Source organism: Macadamia integrifolia, chromosome 4 (assembly GCF_013358625.1).
Source record: "Macadamia integrifolia cultivar HAES 741 chromosome 4, SCU_Mint_v3, whole genome shotgun sequence".
NCBI lineage: Eukaryota > Viridiplantae > Streptophyta > Magnoliopsida > Proteales > Proteaceae > Macadamia > Macadamia integrifolia.
This window is the reverse complement of record NC_056560.1, coordinates 34329061-34351164: the sequence shown is the minus strand read 5'-3', so window position 1 is coordinate 34351164 and position 22104 is coordinate 34329061. Positions and strand designations below refer to the sequence as shown.

The 22104-nt window shown below is 38.9% G+C and overlaps 2 protein-coding genes across 2 annotated transcripts; both read right to left on the bottom strand.

Moving 5' to 3' along the window:
* Nucleotides 1-3448: 3448 nt before the first annotated feature.
* Nucleotides 3449-8314, bottom strand: LOC122075865 (mitochondrial import inner membrane translocase subunit Tim13). The gene is made up of 2 exons (XM_042641044.1): nt 8023-8314; nt 3449-3889 (listed from the first exon to the last, which is right to left on the bottom strand). Exons 1-2 carry the CDS (start codon nt 8134-8136, stop codon nt 3740-3742), a joined length of 264 nt encoding a protein of 87 aa, XP_042496978.1. The 5' UTR covers nt 8137-8314; the 3' UTR covers nt 3449-3739.
* Nucleotides 8315-19325: 11011 nt separating this feature from the next.
* Nucleotides 19326-21868, bottom strand: LOC122076104 (putative B3 domain-containing protein Os10g0537100). The gene is made up of 2 exons (XM_042641397.1): nt 21644-21868; nt 19326-21513 (listed from the first exon to the last, which is right to left on the bottom strand). The coding sequence occupies exon 2, from the start codon at nt 21429-21431 to the stop codon at nt 19827-19829; it is 1605 nt and encodes a 534-aa protein (XP_042497331.1). The 5' UTR covers nt 21432-21513; nt 21644-21868; the 3' UTR covers nt 19326-19826.
* Nucleotides 21869-22104: the final 236 nt, after the last annotated feature.

Below are 22104 nucleotides of genomic sequence, written 5' to 3'. Positions count from 1 at the left end.
AAGATAATGGAAAAACAAAACAAACAATGTACACGGATTTTACAAGGTTCGGCAAGGTTGCCTACGTCCCCAGTGAGATGAGATCTTGTTTCACTATCAATGGAGAATAGGGTTACAACGTTCGTCCTCACACCTCTCAGTATTGCTTGCATTACAGAAAAAGAAACCCTCGCTACAAATATATAGCGAAAAAACCCTAATCTGAAAAGTACACAATTACCCTCAAATAAAAAATTCGAGCGGGAAGCTGCACCCCCCTACACCCCTTGTTATGCAGGGGGCTTGCTAACCCCTTTGCAACCCCCACGGCCCGCTAACCGGCTAGTGGAATTGTCGTCCTGCCTGTCTAGGTGCTGCACCAGTACTCCTTAGATTAAACTGCGACGGAATACAAGGCATACCAACATGTAAAATTTCTACAAAACATATGATTTTTTGAAGTTTTTAATTCAAGACTTATAGATCTCACGCTTCTTATAAGTCTGAACAAAATAAGGGCGGGTATTTCTTTCCTAAGGATCCAAAAGGTCCATTAACATATTATCTAACCATATTTTGCCACTTGTCCTTTAGATCAACCTACATACATGATGGAAATGTAAAATAAGAACTTGTGACTCGGAAAAATGAAAGTAGCAACAAAGTTATCTCGGTTTTCTCATGAAATATTTCTCGGTATCTACTTAAGCTGAGTTTTCACTTCCCTTTCCAATTCCTTGACAGGATACCAGAAATTTAGGGATAAAATGTTGATAAATTAATATCTAATCATGTAAAACAAAGTAATAAAATTATGGAAAATTTATAGTGTCATTCCTTAAAGAATACCACTCTTAACGAAACACGTTTACATAACTGACAATTACGCTCGAGTCGAACTTCTTATTACCGTCAATCTCTTGAATATTTGATACACACATAACTATTGATTGAGACTTGTATTAATGCTAAGCACATTTTCTCTCAGGGTGACTATTTGAACTCACATTTTAGGAATTTATTGCTAAAATATGGCTTGCTCAGTTTTTTCTTTTGAATTATGTTGTGAATTGATCCTATTGATGTCTCTATATAAAGATATATTACAACAAAGTTTTCTATGGATTGGTGGGATTAGCATAGGTAGATTAACCAAAATATTCATTGATATTATCAAATGCTTCTTGTCATTGTTCTTTCGGCTCTTTTTTGTTGATTTTTCTTTAGAAACTAGAATATTTGTTCACAAATGAGCACTCATTTGAAGGTAAGAGCATCCTAATCCTATTGTAGTTTTGCTTGATGGTTGTGTACTTTTTTTATTTACATAAGTGAATAAATCATGGTCATGCTCAACAGAGGCCTAGTGATGCTCCAGTAAGGAGGAGTGATATGATTCAGATTTATGGAGCTACAAGAGCTAAGACAGGGTTAAAATGACCATAAGAAAAGTTGTGAAAAATGACATGCACAATTTAGGCATCGTACCAAGTATGACATTGGATAGAGCATATTGGAGAGCAAATATCCATATGACCAACCCTATTTAGCTAAGATTCTCCTGTCTTACTGAACCATGTCCTCTAAGGATGTGAATTTGAAACAGAAACCGTTTATCAAAATTGAAACATACCGTTTACACCGAAAACCATGAAACCGTTTATTAAATGGTTAAATTTTGGTTTTAAAATTGATACCGTGATTCGATTTTATTTTTAAAGTTTAAACCGTCAGTAAACTGTTTAAATAAACCGTTAAAGTGATTAACATATATGTAATATGTTTAAGTCATTCAATGTTAAGTTTACAAACATTTCAATAAATAAAAAAAAAGTTTACATCAAATAACTATTAATAAATATAACAAAAAACAATTCAATGTTACAATTTACATCCATTTCACTACAAATTTTAAAGGTAAAGAAAGTTGTTTGATAAAAAATTAGATAACATAAGAAAACCATTCAAAATTATTTAAACCGAAGCCGTTTATAAATGATTTTGGTTTTAATCTATGATATCGTTTACTAAATGATTTGATATTGGTTTCACCTAAAAAAACTTGCACCGAACTAAATTGAACCGTATGCACCGGAACCCAACTGATTAATACTCTTAGTGTCCTCTTTCCTCTTACTTTGCCACTTTGCCACTTTCATCTTTCATCTTTCATTTCACTTTTCATAATGCATTTTTCGTCTTCCATTGTAATTATTTTTGGATCCATGTAGCCGAAATTAGTTGGGATAAGGATTTTTTTTTTTTCGGGTTAAATCTCCCTGACCACGACACAACCAAGGAGCGTTCGAACTAATGCTGCACTGCCACTCCGGCCCCTTACCAGGATGAACTACCACCTCGGCCCCTCATTAGGCTGAGCTGTCATCTTTCCTCTTACTTTGCGACTTTCATCTTTCATCTTTCATTTCACTTTTCATAATGCATTTTTTGTCTTCCATTGTAATTATTTTTGGATCCATGTAGCCGAAATTAGTTGGGATAAGGTTTTTTTTTTTTTTTTTTTTTGTGTTATTGTAGTGATGAGGGTAAATCTCCCTAACCACGACACAACCAAGGAGCATTCGAACTAATGCTGCACTGCCACTCCGGCCCCTTATCAGGATGAACTACCACCTCGACCCCTCATTAGGTTGAGCTGTAACCTGACCTCTCATCAGGCCGAGCTGCCACCTGGCCTCTCATCAAGCCGAGTTGCCACCTTGGCCCCTCATCTGCCCGAGTTGCCACCTTGGCCCTTCATTAGGCTGAGCTTTCACCTTGGCCCCCATCAGCCCGAGCTGCCACCTCGGCCCTCATTAGCCCGAGCTTCCACCTCAGCCCCCATAAGCCTGAGCTACCACCTCGACCTTAATCAGGCATGACTGCCAGAAACGTGCTCTCATCCACTTTTACATTCAAGGAATGTAATCCCTGATCATAAGGATGGGACTCTATCCACTACACGTCATCAGAGACATCCACCCCTCCGACGACTTGCACTTTCGAGATAACAGGGGAATATTCCCCTAGTATACCTTAAGATCTGAAATATTCCTAGCATCAGAGAATCGTTCCTCTCAAGGACTCCACGCCCAGTAGGACTCTCCACGGACTTCCCCCTTTTTTTCACTCCATCAGTAGTCTATAAATACCAAGGCAAGCCTCCAATGTGAAGACCGATCACTTTTTTTGACTGAAAACTCTCTTGAGTATCGGTTGTGGAAAGATCTGACTTACACATAGAAGAGTCCCCCGTCAGGTCAGCCCGGCTCTCCCCTATCTTCTCTTCTGTGCAGATCAACTGAACCATCAAGAGCTTCAAGAAGGATCGGCTAGTCAATTTTTACCACATCATGTAGTATTGTGTTCTTGCAACTCAAAGACAGATTGGAGAATGTTCCTTGATAAAACCAGCTCCAGAACTTATAAAATTCTGATACAACCCTTTCCAGACCTCCAACATATGTTATTTTGTGATCAACATAAATGAATGTTTTATTTCCACTAAAAAAATCTGTCAGCTACGGCCAGTGCATACTATTTGAAGTCCAAACATCATGTTTATAATGTGACCTACTTTTCTTAATTAATAAAACCACGGAGTAAAAATATAAAGTAATGAAAGCAAACGTTACATTTAAGATTTTAAGAACTTGTGTGAACCATTGTCCACAACGAGCTTCAGTAATAAGAATCCTCCAGAGTGCACTCTCTGATGCAATTTCTTGGAGATATGGCAGCCGCGAAGATCCTGAAACCTCTAGCGCGGTGAGCCAAAAAGAGCTCGGCTGACAATACCCGTGGCTTCAATGTAGCGATCCACACATCTTGAAATGCAACTACTTTCACTCCCGCTCAGGCTTGTTCCTGGCTTCGTAATGCACTTGTCAAAGCACTTCCCTCTTATTGTCTAGTGCATAACCACAAAAGCAAAACAGAATCACCATATTTACCATTGTAATAGAGTTAATCCTAGTGATTAAAAAGAGAAAAAAGAAAGATGAAGCAAAATAAAAAGGATTCTGAAACAGTCATCAAACTTTGTTGTGCTAAAATATGAGATCATAGTTCTGCTCCAAATATATGTTGGTAATCTTTCAATGGAGACAGGTTGATAACACCACTTTCTGCGCGTCCTTGTATATTGATGCGTAACATGAAAAGACATGATGTAAGCAATGAAATGGTTCAAAGAAGGGAAGCAAGAATGATGTAGGCTTATAGAAAGTAATAGTCAAATAGAGTAACAGAAATATGAAGGATAGAAAATATTCCCGTCCATGGTACCAATGTTACAGCATTAGTCCCAGATGACACTAGAACCTAATTATATAAAAGTTGGAACACTAGATGGAATCATCAGTATGCTTATTGGATCCAAGGACAGCATCATATGAAATCAATCTCATGGAATCATAGTCCTGGAGAAACGAAGCAAAAGCAGAAGCGGAATCTGGGTTTTAGGCCAGTAGGCACACACAAATAGTGCCCCTTACAGGACTGAATAATCAGATAACTATTTCTTATAAACTTCTAGATTCTGAAATTTGTAGCAAACTACAGTCCATTAAAACTAGGAAATTAAAGTATTGATATTCTTTATGAGAAAAAGCATGCACCCTCTCCATAGTCCATTTCTTCCTGTGCACTCTCTACGTATCCTGAATTTTCTAAAGCTTTATTTTGCCACTTGTCCGATTCCATCTCAAATGTAACTTGGCATGTAAGCACGGTACCAGGAGATATAGCTGTACACAATATTGGGCCCCATCCAACATGTCATGTGGCACATATTTATGGGCCGATCAGATAAGCCCCTTCAGGTGGCCCAAGCAGATAACTTTTGTGCCAGGGAAAAAGGGGGGGGGGGGATATACATGAAAGGGGAAAAGAAGGCTCAGGTCAAATATTGCATATATCAATGTCAGTACAAATTCTTGGAACCACGGAATCGTTTTCAGAAAGATTTCTATTTCTCTCCTTCCACAACCCTTAAACCACATCATATGATACTAAATTCCAAAGATCACTGTTTTTTTCCTCCAAAGAGACTCTTGGGCTACTTGTAATAGTTTGAAGAAATCAAGTCAAAATACCCCAAAAGGCCCAACTAAAGCAAGAAAATATATCCAGATTTTAGTCATCAAATGTACCTGACAGATGAAGAATCTGGACCTATTAGATTACAGATCATAATTCTCAGGTTGTGGTATGTTAGTTAGTGCCAATTGGAGAGATGGGATAGACAGTTGACGCAATGAAATCTATCTTTATCAGGCCGCATCTTATGAAAGGAAAAGTGTAAACAAGCTATGTTATTCGCAAATTGGAGACAGGTTCAACAGGGGTTGAATCGTTAGTACTATGGAGCACACTCAATGCATCATGTGCTAAGAACTGAAACAGAACAACTGATGATGGTACTTTGGAACAGTAACTTTAGGGGACTCAGAAGAAGAAAAATAATAGGATTTACCAACGCATATGTAGGTTATCATGTTTATATTCTCCAGAACACAATAATTAATTCTGTTTTATCACAACATTGCTGAAATCTGTGCAGAAAAACACTTTAAGCACACACGGCCTCACAGGTGACACAACAAAATAAATGAAAGACAGAGTCATATTCCTATTAGGAAAACTTAATACTTACTTTATGGTTTTATTAAGACTCGCATAGAAACAAGAGTAAACGTGACCCATAATAATAATAATAAACCCAGTTACACATAATGTAATACAACAAAGGCCCAGTTGAATCCACAACTCATCTAATCTATTCATACCATGTTATTCTCTACCCACCAGGTGTAGGAAACAATCTAACTATTGAGGATTCAGCATTTTTCACATACGATGCTTGGTAACCCATCCTTAGTCCCACCCTTTATATCTAATAAACTAAATCATAATCAGATATGGTTGAATTGTCATACCTCCAACTGTTTGAGACTAGTACTTTGTAGCTCCATACAGGTTGACTCTCAATCTTGGTTAATCTGATTTCACAATTGAGGTTGTCTCACCACAGTTAAAGTCAAAACACTGAACTTCTCCAAAATCTAGGAGTCTCTAGTCACGGAAATCATCTTGCTCCCGCAATGATGTAGTCTTGTAGATAAGTCACTTGGGCTTATTTTATTGCAAATAAGCCTTGGGTTGTGTTATATATATGTTGGGCCTTTGATTCCATGGGTTTTATTCATCATGGGCCACTTTAATAGGCCTAAAATATGGATAGAAAGTAGGAAAACGGGATTTATATTCAGTGCTTTTATTTAAGTTGTTTTAATTCAATAAAGGCCCATTGGGCCCATCGAGTGTAATGTCCTATATGGACTATTAGTTAGTCAGTCCTACTCCATGTTGGAGTTAGAAGTCTAGTTCTAGTTCTATTTGAAGTCCTAGTTGTAGTAGGAGGGTCTAGTCCTATTTGGGAACTAGCTCCTAGTCAAGGTATAATTGTAATTTTGCCCTCTTTAAATAGAGGAGCCTATGCACTGATATTTCTTAGATTTGAACAAATGAATTATTGAGTGATTACTTTTTAGCTAAAAAAGTTGTTATTAAGAGGTGAGATGCCTAAACCTTTGAGGGGTGTGATACCCAAAACCTGAGGGGTGAGATACTCATTCTTTTATTCTCTTTCACCCTTTTCAACCCCTGTCTCTTCTATTCTTCTTTTTCTATTTTATTTGCTGTAACATTCAAGAGGTACAATTCAGATTATGTTAGAAGCTATTACAGTCCAGAACCGACTAGCATCAGTGAATATTTTAGGAGAGAGATCGATCTCCATATCTCCCTCCTCTGACCTCTGATCTGTAAACCCATTTAAGGTTGTGCTCTAGGCTATTATTAGACCACTCGGTCCTCTTCTTGGAGCTGTCCAGATCTATCCAGCAGTTATTCTGAAAAATCTTGAATTTTTCTCTCTCCTAGGTCAGAAAATCAAGAAAACTTGTAACTTCACAATCAGCCACCAGAATCCTCTCAACTTTGGGGGTTTTTGTACCCTCCCTAGGGACTATCTAGGCCCAAGAGTGCAGCTCAATCGGATTAGACCTGGCCGCACCTTTCTCTCTCCAGCTCTATATCAAGTCTTTCTCTCTCTTGTCGGATTGGGTTTTTGGCTGGTTTTGCTCCTATATGGGTGTATCCTTGGGGGTTTATTTGATGATCTTATTTCTTTGTTTCCTAGTCCTATTTGTATTGTTTGGGATTATAAACTGCTGGGGTAGTTTCTTGTAATCTACTCCTGCATTACGCAAGCTTGCGACTTCAACTTCAAACACCACTGTTGCGATCAGACTTGTTTGTGCAATCATGAAAAAAATGCTGAAATAGGCTATGATACTAGATTGACACAGAACTACTTACAACTGGGTAGTATATGGCTTAAATTCACAAACTTGTTATGTACGGCTTAAAGTTGCTATGGTACTAGATTGACACAGAACTGCTCACACCTGGGTAGTGATTTGGTTGCTGCGAAGAATAACTCCAATTCTAAACCATCCAATGTAGTTTGAATTGGAGGTTTGTGTTATTACATTCACAACCAAAATATCCCTACCGTGTGTAATTTTCTCAAAATTATACCCTAAACTTGCTATGATACAGCTTAAATTTCGAAGGAAACAATTAGTGCAATCAAATATTGATAGGAAGTCTCAAAAAAAGGGGCCATGTGTGAAAGTAACAATTAAAAAGTGGGTAAGAATAGTACAAAGGAAACGAATTCCGTAACATGCTGCCTTCATCCCTAATGTGTCACAGACTGGACGGTACTGAATGAACCAATACATACACAATAACGAATTAAAGGGAAAAAAAACTGTTTTAATATAACCATAAAGTTTCAAAGACCAGAGATTTCTCATCCAAATTTGCGTCTTATGGTAATAGCCGATGAAGGCATGAAGCACAAGTGGAGAAGGATGTGAAATCGCAAAATCATTCCCGTATGTAAGCCTCAATGCGGTTTAAAAGATAGCCACAACAAAAAGAGGGAAATACATGAATCTCATGGTTGGTTACCTCAAGGAATTCCTCTGCATGAGCCTGGGCAAGCTGAACCTTGAACTGGTCCATGAAAGCCTCTGCTGACGGTTGAGACGACGATCCGCTCGAAGGTGATGAAAATGCATCCATCTCTTCCCTGCTCAAGTGCTGAATCCTGCACTCCTGCTCCTGGCTCTGGCTGTGCTAGTAGCTCTGTACCCTAATTCCTTGACGAAATATGAATCTTTGGGTTGTTGGCGGTTGGGCCTCTTGGACCTTGGACTGGGTGGTGCGAGTTAGGATATTGGACTTATTAGGAACTGTCTTTCTTGCATACCCGACTGATGCCCGGGCATACCTGGGCCTTGGCCTGGCGATTTATAATATTTTACTGCCTGAGGGTTATTTGATCAACTTCTTTCCAGTGCATCAGTGTGTGATTTATATTAATTTTCTTGCTTTCCAAGAAGTGTGGACATAGTCTCTTGTTGACTCTTGTACAGATCTGTGTTTGGCCCCTATGTGGTTCTACTATGTAACAGCCAATAGGCCTTTGAATTTGAACTTTTAAAGAAAAAAAAAAAAAACCCAATAGGTATTACTACAAAAATAAAAAATTTAAATTACAATAGGCAATGATTGAACAATACTACACCTTGTTACACCGCAAACACCCAAAAAAAAAAAAAAAAAAAATTGATAAAAGAAGAGAAAAAATGGAAGGGGGGATGGAGATATGCGGAGAGTAATGACTCTTCACATATTGAAAGGCCATTCGTGAAAATTAAAAAATACATATCTTCACAAAACCGTATTTGAAAGAAAAAATATACATTTTTTTTTGGTAGGTGATGAGGCAAAATATGTCCCCTTTCTCAGCACGGCTGAAGCATGTATGCAAACCTGAACAGGACTGACCCACTACCTTGGCCCTCCATCAAGCCGTGCTGCCTCCTCGGCCCTCCAACAGGCCGTGCTGCCACCTCGGCCCTCCATTCTGTCGTGCTGCCACCTCGGCCCTCCATCAAGCTGTGCTACCACATCGGCCATTCATCAGGTCGTGCTTCCACCTCGGCCCTCCATCAAGCCGTGCTGCCACCTCGGCCCTCCATCAGGCCGTGCTGTCAGTCACCTCGGCTTGGCACAGTCAAGTAATGCACAGGGAAACGTGCACACATCCACTCCTACATTCAAGGGACGTGATCCATGATCATGAGGGCAGGACTCTATCCACTACACGTCATCAGAGGCGTCCACACCTCTCTCGACTTGCACCTCTGAGATCAGTGGAGAATATTCCCAGAATATGCCCTGGAACCCAGAATATTCCTAGAATCATAGTGCCACACCCCTCAAGGACTCTACGCCTACACTTGACTCTCCACAAACGTCCCTCCTTCTCTCTCCATCAGCAGTCTATAAATACCAAGGTAAGCCTCCATCTCATAGGGGATGGATCACTCACTCCTTTTACTGGGAAAGCTCTCTTGAGCATATGCTGTGGAAAGATTTGACTTAGTCATCGGAGAGTCCCCCGTCGGGTCAGCCCAGCTCTCCCCTGTCATCTCTTTTGTGCAGGTCGGCTGGAGCACCAGGAACTGCAAGGAAGGTCATCCGGTCAATTTTTGCCGCATCAGTAAGAAGAGCAAAAGTATACATATTGTCGCAAAAACGTATGTGAACATTCCCCTTGTGTTCTTTATGGTATTTTGATATTGATAAATGTTCTTTTCTTTAAATTGACCCACAAGAGGAATGATCATAAGCCATCACACTTTTGTAGGCCATTATGTATTTAGCTTTTAAATAAAGCCATCTATCATGATTTCATGAGTTCAATAAGCCCTTCAAACTAGTACTATCAGCAAAGAAAGCAAGCTAACTCAAAAACCAAAGTTTAAAGTATGGTATCAAGTATAGTTTTGGCAAAAGTCAATATTGTAAGAGATGATGAAAATTTTGGGATACACATGACAACCCAAAGGAATGCTAAAGAACATATATGATAATAACATAGGAGGCATAATGGTTCTATACTATTTTTTTCAATTCCCTGAAAAAAAAAACATTGTAAGAGTGAAAAATTTGCATGCAAATCATAACATTTGCAAGTTTCCCTAAAATTAACCATATATATATTTTTTAACAAGAATAAAAAGTTGTTAACTATTCTTTGCAGCTCTTAAAATCAACAGGTAGAGAAGGGTTAAAGATTCACAAGAGTCCATAGGAATATGTTGCAGTTCGCATGACCAGAAAAATAGGAACATAAACCCTACTGGAGATTCAAATTAGGTAGAGAGGGAGACAAGGGAATAGACTGGGGTTTAAAGTAAAATTTAAAACAAAGGGAATATTAACTAAAGTGATCTTGTATAAGAGTAGGAGTGTCAATCGGTAGGGCTGGGCTGGCTTAATTGGGCTTTCCCATTTTAGGACCTTTCACGGTGACTGAACCGTTTAAGTAATTGATCTTTATATGCTTAGGAATGGTCCCATTTTTAAACTGTCAGTAAGGTATTGGTCTTTAATTGGGCTAAGTATGCTTTAGATGGGCTAATGACACATTTATCTCTAAATAGATTATTAATAGGCTTTATATGTGTTCGGTTTTAGTCAACGAGCTCTAAGCGGGATATAAATGGACATTAAACATGTCAGGCTGAGTAGGACTATTAATTAGTCAGTCTTAATCAAGCACCTTCGGGTAGCACCCTTGCATCAAGAATGACCTATTATAATCAGATTGGGCTAGAGCCCGACAGTTTTATTGATCGGGTTGGATTATTTGGGGCTTTAAATGGTTGGGCCTGAACTGCCACCAATATACAAGAGACGAAGAATTCTCTCCAATCACTGAATGGAAGGGGAGGCTTGTTTAAAGTGATTGGAAAGAAGCAACTGTGTCCAACTACTTTATCAACATGGTCGATAATAGTTTCTAACTACATTGATAGGTAATGTCTTATCATGGATTGACCATATTTCATATTATGTGCAAAATTGCAGTCAATATGCTCGACTTGTATTCATTTCTCACTTTGTATGTTGGATGGTCCATAATTTGATTATTCTTGTTATTCTTATTCTTTTTTTTCTTTTCATCAACAAAATTTATTGGGTTAAAATTTTGTAATTAAATAGGGAATGATATGTTTACTTTTTAGCCAAATTTTATGGCCAAATAATTATATTGCCAAGTGATGTTTTGTTAAGCTTGTCAATACGTCATTTTGACCTATACATACAAATAAAAATGAAAAAATGATTTTTGTAAAAGGAATGTGGCCTCTATGTTACTGCACCATGATCCCATTAAAGGAAAATGACTATTCTGTGAATACTTTGTTCCAGTTAACTCTTGCACATGCACACCGGAAACACTTTCCCAATATTTTTAAAATTTTTTTTTTTTTTTTTGAGTTATTACGTACGGCTTCGGTTGATGATTGAACACTGTAGCAGTAAGTATGCAGTATAGTAGCAGGAGTACTATCCCTCTCTGGTCTGTGCATGTAGTATAGTAGCAGGAGTACTATCCCTCTCTGGTCTGTGCGCCCACAACTACACAACTTTTAATCCTAGTCACCTCTTAGCGATGCATTATTATTGCTAGTTGTTTCTGGGATCGGCTGCAAGCCAGTCTCTGCCAGTGAATTGTCGCTGTTATGTTAATGCCCATTAAAATTTAGAGCCCACTTTTCCGTTCTTCCATTTTCTTCTATTCATGGCCTTTATTTTCTCTTTTTCTTCCAAGCAGCTCCGGTGATCTGTGACACAAAGTTGACAACAGAGTCCATCCGGATCCGCTACTTCATTATAGCCGCCCGTTGATAAGTCGATTCCTCTGCAGTGTTATGATTGATGAGCGAGAGTAGGGGTATGTGTAAGAATCTGGCTCTGAGAGTTAGGTACTTGGTTAATTGGCTGGCCATGACTCATGAAGAAGACAACAACCTACTTATTGCAGGGGGGAAAATAAAGAGATTCAGTATTTCCCTTCTTCTCATCTCTCTCTCTTACTGTTGGTTCTTCTTTTTTCCCCCTTCGTTTCTAACCCCTTCTTCCCTTGTAGCTTTCCTTTGTTTGCTTCTGGTTTTCGTTTTTTCTTTATTCACTGCTCCATTTGTACTTCCTCCTGCTGCCTCCTACTTCTCTTCTTCTTGCTCGTCTCTTTTGTTGTTTTCAGTAGCTTTGGAGACGAGAGAAAGGGTACCCTACCCTAAAGTAAAAGAAAAAAAGTACCAAAGGCAGGGAAAGGAAGAAGACAGAATACGGGAATGTGGTGCATTAAATGCATTCCAAGATGTTTAGAGATGGATGGAACTTGGAAGCTAGGAAAGCTGGAAAAGGGGAAAACGATCAACGTGGTCCATGCTGCCTACTAATAATAGTTTTTTTCTTGTTTTGGGTGTAGATAAAAATCAGTTTGGGGCTTATTATTTCTATGTTAAAACAGAATTCAGAATGCTTGCAGGTTGCAAACTTATGTTTTTAATTGCTTTTAATATCCTTTCTTCTTTGTTTTTTTGGGGTGGGTGTGGGTTGAAGTGAGGGCCTGGTTTGTAAAAGGAGGGCCAAGAGGCATTGGATTTCCCCTCTTATGAGGAGTGGAGTACTGACAGCGGAAATCGAGTAGTGTTAATGTGTTATGAACCCTAATGATAGGTGCTACCTCAAGGCTTTTTCAGTTTTCATATATAGGGTGGGGCTTGGGCCTTGGAGGTTTCCGAAATGATGTTGTGGTACTGGAAGTAGGTAGGTATCCGAGAATGGTAGTGATCGAGCTGGTTTTGAATGGATGGATGCAGGGATATGTAAGGAAATTAAACAAATAGCTAGTGAACTGAAAATTTGGTAATTGGGGGGTTTTTTTTTTTTTGGGGGGGGGTAGAGGAAATTGGGGAAAATGAACTTGGTGTGTGTAAAAGATATACCATTAATTTTGCTTAGTATTTTAGGGTTTTTATATATATGTTCATAATATCTCATAGTAAGGATCATGCACTTGTTCCTGAACTAACTTGATTGAAATATATCACTGCTGTAGTACAGTAACCAAGGTTTATTGAAGAGAGAGAGAGAGAGAGAGAGAGAGTTGTAATGTTGGAAGGACAAGACTCGGGTGGGCATATGAAAGAGGACAATGGGCATATGAAAATAGCAGGGAAATTAAATACGATGGAAGGACAAGAGGCGGGTGGTTCTTTTAACCCCAAAGTATAAATTGGATAGTTAATAACTGAGAGAAGAACAAGTGTTATACTGTGTAGCTATCTCTCACTCACACAGTCTTACAGATCGAAGAGGATGAAAGCCGCCTGCACTGCACTCTCTCTCTCTCTTCAATCTGAACACTGCTGCAGGGGACAGATGTTCACTCTTCTATCTTATTATTTTGCTGTCAAACACTCACAGGAAAGGGCAATTACTGCCCATTTTGTTACAGCCGCTCCTCATCTCATGTCTTCTTAGTATCGACGAACGAGACACAGAGAAAAAGAGAGAGAGACAGTGGGGGCCGGGACTGGGAGGAAAGCTACAGGTCAATAGATCTGTTGTAATTGGAATGCCAGAGAAGGGAAGATGGGGTTGCAACTTGCAACAGAGAGAAGAGAAGCTACTACTGTTCCCCAAATTTCCAAGTTGGATGAAAAAAGCACTGTCCCTCCCTCACCCCAACTCCTAACTCCTAACACACACTCTTCGTTACGGCTGTTATTCTCTTCCTCCTACATGCCTAATCGGTATCGTACAGACTGCAGATCGAGCCCATCATTCCCCATTATCCCCTCAAAATTTCTCCCCAAAAAATAATAAAAAAAATTTGCAATGATTAGGAGAGAAGATGGAAGAGACGAACAAGTAACAGGCTAACAGCCAAGCTGTGAACTCAGATGATAATATATATAAATACTGGTATGATCCATCATCGACATCTCTCTCGATCAAAGCACGAACCTCCTCTTTCAGACTCTAGTGGAAGAGGCCCTATCAAATATGCTCATCTCTCCTCCAAAGAGGGATACAGTAGTCGCGCAGGAGAAGCTTCAACTCCTTCCTTCCTTCCTTCATTCTTCCTTTCCGTGACTAACATAATAAATAGGTGTTTAGTTTTTAAAGATGATCAGTAAGAGAGAGAGAGAGGGATTTTCTTTTCTTTTGCCCCCTCCCTCCCTTTTGTCTTTCACAGGGCATGCATGCAGGAATAATTACAAGAGGGATTTTGTTTTGCTCTTCTTTCTTGCTGCGCAGCAAACTTAATAATTATAATCCTAGTAATTAATTAGGTTAGCAGGCATGCATGCACTTAGGCTTTTTAGCTTTTAGCTTGTAGCTTTTATTAGCATGCACCTCCCCACATCCATAGCCTGAAGTCTGACTGCCCATGTATCCCGTGCACCCTCTACAGAGTAGACATGTCAGCTAATCAAAGCTGCCATTCCTTCACTCTTTCCGCATAACTAATTAATTCTTCACTCCCTATATGTACATATAACTACTATATCACACATTATCTATGCCCCCACTCTCCCCCCCCCCCGCCCCCAAAAAAAAACCCTTCCCAAAGAGAAACCAAGTCTTAGCTGCTACCTCTTTAATTTTAGTGCAGTGCACCTACCTCCTATGTTTGTTTTTTTTTTAAACCTACCTCCTGCTATGTCACTAGTGAGAATAATGTGTATCTGTCTATTTATTGTATGTGTATTATATATATCACTTTGGAAGAACCCTATCAGTATGGAAAAATGATGTCCACATGATCGGTATCCTGCATTCTCTAACACTCTCCCTTTTTCTCTTCCCTACTTCGCATGTGGGTCTCTTATATATGAACTGTGCAACGCTCTATCCCATGAGCACATTGACCTTTCGTGGGACATCCCACGCTAGCAGGCAAGAACATGTCGATCCCCTTGCCATTATATATGTATGATTTATATGTTGAAAGCTCAAACGCCAAAGGTCCGCTCTTGGTCTACTCAGGACCTTTGGCCTGAATCTATAAACGGATGGGGAACCTTTCTCTCTCTCTCTCTCTCTATCTATCTATGCACCCTTCCACTTGCTCCATTCTCTCTCTCTCTCTCTCTCTCTCTATATGCACCCTTCCACTTGCTCCATCAAATCATGATACATTGGAATACTTACTAGAATTTGCAAACAAAATTGTATAACATGCATTTCATTTTTGTATTTTCGATACTTATCTCATCATATCATTATTATTGTTATCATTGTTATTATTGTTATTATTTATTTTTCTCATGTGGGTATCTTTAAATTTTATGTTGCACTTTCCTTACTTGAGGTTGAATTGGAATGGGGAGACATGTAAGATGGAGAGGTACGGGAATGAGGAGGCAATGTTATGAAAAGGTTGGATGGCGTGGTGATCATAGGGACCATGCTAGATAGTAGATACCCATGTTCAATAGAAAGGTGGAGTACTAAGGAGTCAAAGTTGTGAAAAGGTTGGAGGGCGTGGTGAGGGATCATTCTGCTACATACTTTTTTCTTTGCTGGTAATTGATAGATCCCTAGTCCACTACTACTGGGGTTACTCTCAAACAAGGTAAAGGTAGTATGCAAAAGCCTTTCCACAATGATAGAATTAATCCACTACTATTGGGATAGAATAAACATAAACTAGATTGATGATAACTCAACCCATAGTTATCTGAAGGGAAATCTTAATTGCCCTCTTAATTAAAAGCATAATTAATGACATGGATTGGAGATTAATTAATTAATACTATTGATGCAAACATCATCATGATATATGTTGCTCTTTCCTCAACCTACGGTTGTCTTCCTTAACTTGATGAAACATATATAGCTTGCATCATTGCATAGTTATTGACACCTTCGCCCTTCATAATATTTCAATCTTACCCTCATACAGCCTTTCTGCCTTTTGAGTTTCTACTTAAAAATAGCAACAACAAAAATGTCATTGAACCTAATCAACTCTTAATAAATGTATTGTGTGCCTTTGTGGTATATGAACTAGGCCTTCATAAGTGAAGTTTAAGGAATATGAAACTCCTAGAAAATTCTTACCATAATCTTAAACCAAGAGAGAATTAAAATTCATGGCCACACATATGAAATCAAGAGTTTGGATCAAATTATCATTATACTTTAGAATTGGGTTTTCAAAGAAATTAACATCTGATCAACAACCAAGAACACAAGGTCATAAACATGAACCAACAAAAAAAAGGACATAAATATAAAAATAAAAGTAATATATTTTACATGGATTACAATTAATAGTTTCAGCCAGGAGGTTTTTCTAAAAATTTGACATTACTATTCCACACAATTATTAAATAATAGTTGATTGATGCATCTGCATCAACCAAACTCTTCATAGCAAAAAAAAAAAAAAAAGAACCCTACTTTTGATATTACAAAGTGCAAAAATTTGAAACAAGGGTCACATTATAATTATAAACAATCTCAGAATAGCGAATTGTCTAATTCTTATCCCATAATGCCATTGTTCTTTTGGTATGTGAGATCCTGCCAACAGAAAATATATGTTTTACAGGTGTAGTACTTATAGGATTTTTTTTTTGGGGAGGGGTGGTGGGGACACTATTCACCATTAAAATTATTTGAAATATCAAAACTTCATCAAGCTTGCATTCAAGCAGAAGATTCATTCTTCGTTTAAATATAGATTTCAAAAACAACGATGAATACCTTCAAACAGCATCCCATATATATTTTCCTCTTATGCTTCTATGAACGTTTGTGTGTGCATTTCCACTAATTGTAGTGTGGTAGAAAATGCAGATGAAGAGCTAAAAAATATGTTCACTTCTACTAAAGCATAGCATGCACATAATCAAATAAAGACTTGTTATTCTTAGAATCAATAAGGAGTCTTCTGTAAGTAATTTGCTTGGTTTATACTACTTCATTTTAAAAAAACCATGCAATGGTACTTAATATTCTAAAATCCATTGACTGTGTGTGCCTAGAGCTACATAAATGCATTGAAATAAATTAAATGGAGCCAGTAATAGCTAGAGCAACTTTTCTTCAGTTGAGAGATAGCCTCCCACTTGGCACCATTGGATCACTGAGGCTGATTTAGGTCTCTCATCTCCCTTCTCAATCAACAACTAAAGCAAAAACCCATACACACTATCCAACTAAATGGTTTTTGGGGTTCAAACCTATGCAAGATCACAAGTGAATATTGAATTATGGGTGTATGATTATTCAGATGGTCATTATTGGACTGAGGGATGAGTCTCTCTATTATGTTCATAAGCTAGAGTGTCTAATTATTAGATATATATATATATATATATATAAGGATTCAGAGACGACGACCCCCTTTTGTTTATGTTGATTTAACATATTTCCTATCTTTATATTTTCTAGAGAACATCAATGGCATAATGTAAAGTAGGTACCACGATGGACAGAATCCATATGTAGACTGAATAACATATTTTTTTTCATCAGCAATACATTAAAGGTTTGAGGAAACTCCAGCTTAAACAAATAGAAATAAAGATTGCAGATTATTATATATATATAGATGAAAGTTAATGCAATTCCGCAATGTATAGTCCTATAAAAAGAGAAATGAATTAAAAGACACATCCTATCAACAAGCAAGACCTATTGTAATTGAGCCATAATGATCAATTGGACATTTTCACTTTTACAATATAGAGAACATCCAAGCAAGTTCCTTGTTCAAAGAAAAATCATTCAATCACATGAATAAATATGCACACACAGAGAGAAAAATAAAAATGTAATATAAAGTTGCCCCTTCTCATTTTATGGTAAAGATGTGGATTATTCATACTGCTATTGGGGTAAAAAATGTGGCAGATAAAGTATATATACTGTTACTTGTGCAAGAATTTATAACGCTATGAAAACCCTATTTAAGCGACCATAAGAGGACATGGAATAAGGTAAGTCACACTCAATCATTTTATACACATTTGTAGATATCCACCACAACAAAAAGTTTCAACTATAAATATTAGAATCAAATATTAGGTTTAAATTGAACTCCCTGAACTAATAGTGCTACAAATGTAGATGGATGTTTGTTGTTAGCTAATAGTACATGGTCCATTTACAAACTCACTAAAGGGACCTTTATAAAATTAACCAGGGAATAAAAATGCACATCTGCATCTTTATGTTCTTATATAAGAATGCATGTTTAGTTGCACCAAATGAAACAATAGTACAAAAACTTAGGCAATAAAATTCTTGTCATTAAATAAAAATATATATATACATTACAATATTTTAGCATTTTAGATAAATTGCAATTAAGATGAGGTGGATTGTGAAGTGCAAACTTACAATTCTTGTTTCCAAACTGGTTGCATCAAATGAAACAACAGCAGTAACATAGGCAGTTCATTTTTTTTTTTGTAAATGTTATTTTCTATTTGTATCAGAAGTAATTTTTTGATATTTAACCATTTATTTTTTAATTTAATAGTTAACTTAATTTTGAATTTAGACTCTACAATAGATAGGGCAAAAAAAAAAAAAAAAAAAAAAACAGTTAAGAGTTTATGTGGGTATGTTTATAGAGCATGGAAGAGTTTTATATACTTAAAGCTTGATTCTGCAGAATGATCAGATTTAAATGCATCACATGGCTTTCGAAATTCGTGAAAATCTAAAACAGTAACAGATTTCTTCATATTCTTTGTTTCTTGACTGAATATTAAAAAACCAGGCTGGTTACTGGTATGCCACAATTACACATGCCTTTTAACAGAAGCAGCCTTAATTTCAAAAGCTTGTAATACGAAAGTTGGCCATTTAAGAGAAACTGTTGTCAATGTACAATATTGAATTTTCTTTGCATAATCAATTCAGTTGGTGAAGATGATATTTTTAGAGACACGGATGGAGAATCTATTAATCAAGATAGGAGGAAAAAAAAGAAGCTAATGTGCTAAGCAATTAGGTGGGAGAAACAAAAAGGATTTAACAAGTGGAATATGAATCCTACCTTTTTAAAGTTTCTGCAACTTTCTGAAAACACCTGAGGGCGTGTCCAATGTAGCAGCTAGCAGTAGCAGCGAGAACAACTGAACAACCATAACAACCTACCACAGCAATAAAGGCAAAAGAGAGAGAGAGAGAGAGAGAGAGAGAGAGAGAGAGAGAGAGAGAGAGAGAGAGAGATAAAGGACAGTTAAGGGGGGAGGGGGAGAAGATAATATAATTCCACCAATTACCTGTATACCCAAAATGGGTTTGCAAACCATTTAGGGGAGAGAAAGCGTTTGTCAGGCAATGGAGAGAGAGAGAGAGAGAGAGAGTCCAGAAACTAAGAAGATGAAAGTTTCCCACACTATAGTGGAGTCCATGGCATGGATCCATTTTTTGGTAAAATCCAAGCTCTACAAATGAAGGGCATCATCATCAATCATAATCATCTATGTTGATAATATTCTATCTATAAATGTATTATACACAATTAAAAGATGACAGTAGTTGGATAAGGTGGCGCCTCACATTGCTCGATCCAGCTATTTCCTCACAAACTCCACTTTCTCAAAATTCCGTTTCCAAACAGATTAATTATATAGCCAATATCGTTGCTACATTTCATCCAAACCTTTGTTTGTATTCAGTGTCCACCAGAGTTTGGAATGGGAGAAAGCTGTATCTTAGTCCTCTTATGTTCTGCTGCAAATTTTCATGTCCTCCTTCAAAATCCTCCAAATTGTTTTCACACACACAAACATAACTAACTCACTCACTCTCTCTCTCTCTCTCTCTCTCTCTCTCTCTCTCTCTCTCTCTCTCTCTCTTTCTGTTTCTGTTTCTCAAATATCCAAATTGAATGATAAGGACTGCCTAGCATTCCTTGGAAGCTCAGGAGGTGTGGGGGGAAGAGGTGCGCCACTGTAGACCCTCAATTCGAGAGGAAGCTGATGGGGGGAGAGAGAAGAAGGCATTATTGTTGTATTGGGGAGCGGGGTGGAGGACAACATGTCACACTCGGAATCTGGGTCGTCTTCCGGCGTAGGACATTCCAGGTTCACTCCAAACAGCCTAACACGCTTAGCTGCAGCCCTGCCATGGACCACTGGCACCGAATCGATCGGAACATCCCTATGATCCCCACCCTCTTGCACAACTCCAACTCCAACTCCAACCCCAACCCCAACCCCAACCCCTAAGTGTTGTGAGGCTGCTGCTGATGGTGATGATCTAAGGTAAAAAACTGAACCTGAACCTGGGTTTACCACGTTGTAGTTGTAACCCCCGAAGCTCCTACCACCACCACCACCACCATCACCATCACCACTACCACCGTAACTGTACCTGTAACTACTGTAATTGGATGGGTTATGATGGGCCTGAAGCAGATGATGATGATGATGAAGATCGTGAGTAGTACGGTCATAATTGAGATGGTGGTGGAAATGCATGTGGTTCGGGAGGGTTGGAGTTGGGTTGGGCATGAACATTCGACTCCATGGGAGTGGGACAGGCGGCGGAGGTGCCAGGGAGAGTGGGTGGCGAAGTGGTAGACCTCCTAGAGGCTGCAGTGCGGATGAAGAGTTGTGGGCGTCAGGGCGATGCCGCCAGTCAATGTAGAGATGGTCCTTTCCCAACTCTCCCACACCACGCTCGAAAGACACGATGTCTCCGGCATCGAGCTTCTTCTCCTTGACGAAGCGGCTCCAGCCTTTGGTCATCACATAACTCTGGCTGCTGTTCCAGTAAGAGTATCGGAAGCGCCAGGGCTTGCCGTTACGATCTTCGAAGCTTAAGAGGAGTCCCTTCTCGTTGATGGTGGAATCCAGTGGAAAGTACTTCTCGGCGTGCTGCTTTGGTATAACCAGGCGATTGAGCTTGCCGACGTCGCTGGGCGTGACCACTTTATCGAACATGTGTTCTTTCTCGATGAAGCATCTGCCGCCGCCTCCGGGTCCACTGGGTCCACTACCATCACCACCACAACCAGCAGAAGCAGCAGCATCGCCGGCATCGGCATCTGAGTTGCTGCTCTGAGTCTGATGAGAAGATAAGTCCATGAGGTCAAGTCTTTGGCTGAAACTGGGCTCCTGTTCCTGCTGATGATGAGCTGGCTCTGCCTCTGCCTCGTTCGACCTCAAGCCCTCTTCCACTGACTCAAACGTCCCCCCCAACCACATCCGTTGCTGTTGCTGTTGATGTTGCAGATGTTGCTGCTGCTGCTGCTGCTGCTTCAGTTGCGAGTCGAACGCCTGCGATCCCCAACGAACGTTTTGCTGTGGGATGAGGCCCTTGTGATACTGAGAATAATTAGATGATGGCGATGGCGAAGAAGAAGAAGAGGAGCAAGACGAGAACATTGGGTTCTTTGCTACATCTCCAATCGTCTCCTCCTCTTCTTCATCGTACTGTTGGAGCCCATCTCTTCCCAGCGCCGCAAAGTCCATCTCTCGTATCACCCCCTCACTCCTCACCGCTAACTCAGATGTCAAATCTGAAGTACCTTCTGCTACTGCTTAAGGAAGGGATCTGGAATCAGAAACATAAAAAGGAAACCATGGAACAGTGGATTGAAATTAGAATTAGAATCATACTATTAGGATGCAGGATGGATGAGAAATAAAAGAGGAAAAAAGGAAATGATAAGAAGCTCACACACCCTTGTGAATAAAAATGTGAATTATCACTTCTTGGTAGGAGATTGTTTCATCTGCAAGATCTCTGAGAGTGAGAACCCAGAAAGAAGTACCAAAAGATAGATAGGCTCTCACTACAATGAGGGTCGGTGCCTTCTTCCCGTTATTCTTCTTGTTGACCTTACCTTAGCCGAAGGAGAGAGAGAGAGAGAGAGATGAAGGGGGATAGGATATAAATATGTGTGTGACTGGTTAGATCCCTGGAAGGAAGCTTCTCAGTGGGAGTTAGGCATTTATTTTCTTCTAATTTTCCTTTTTCTTTTTATTCCTATATATATACCTTTATATGTAATACATAATATATATATGTAAAGACTAAAAACAGAGAGAGAGAGACAGAAGAAGTTTTATACGTAGGGGCCCATGAACTTATCTTGTAGGGCTTCTCATGTGAGCTTGTCCCTTTCATCATTTTCTTCATTGG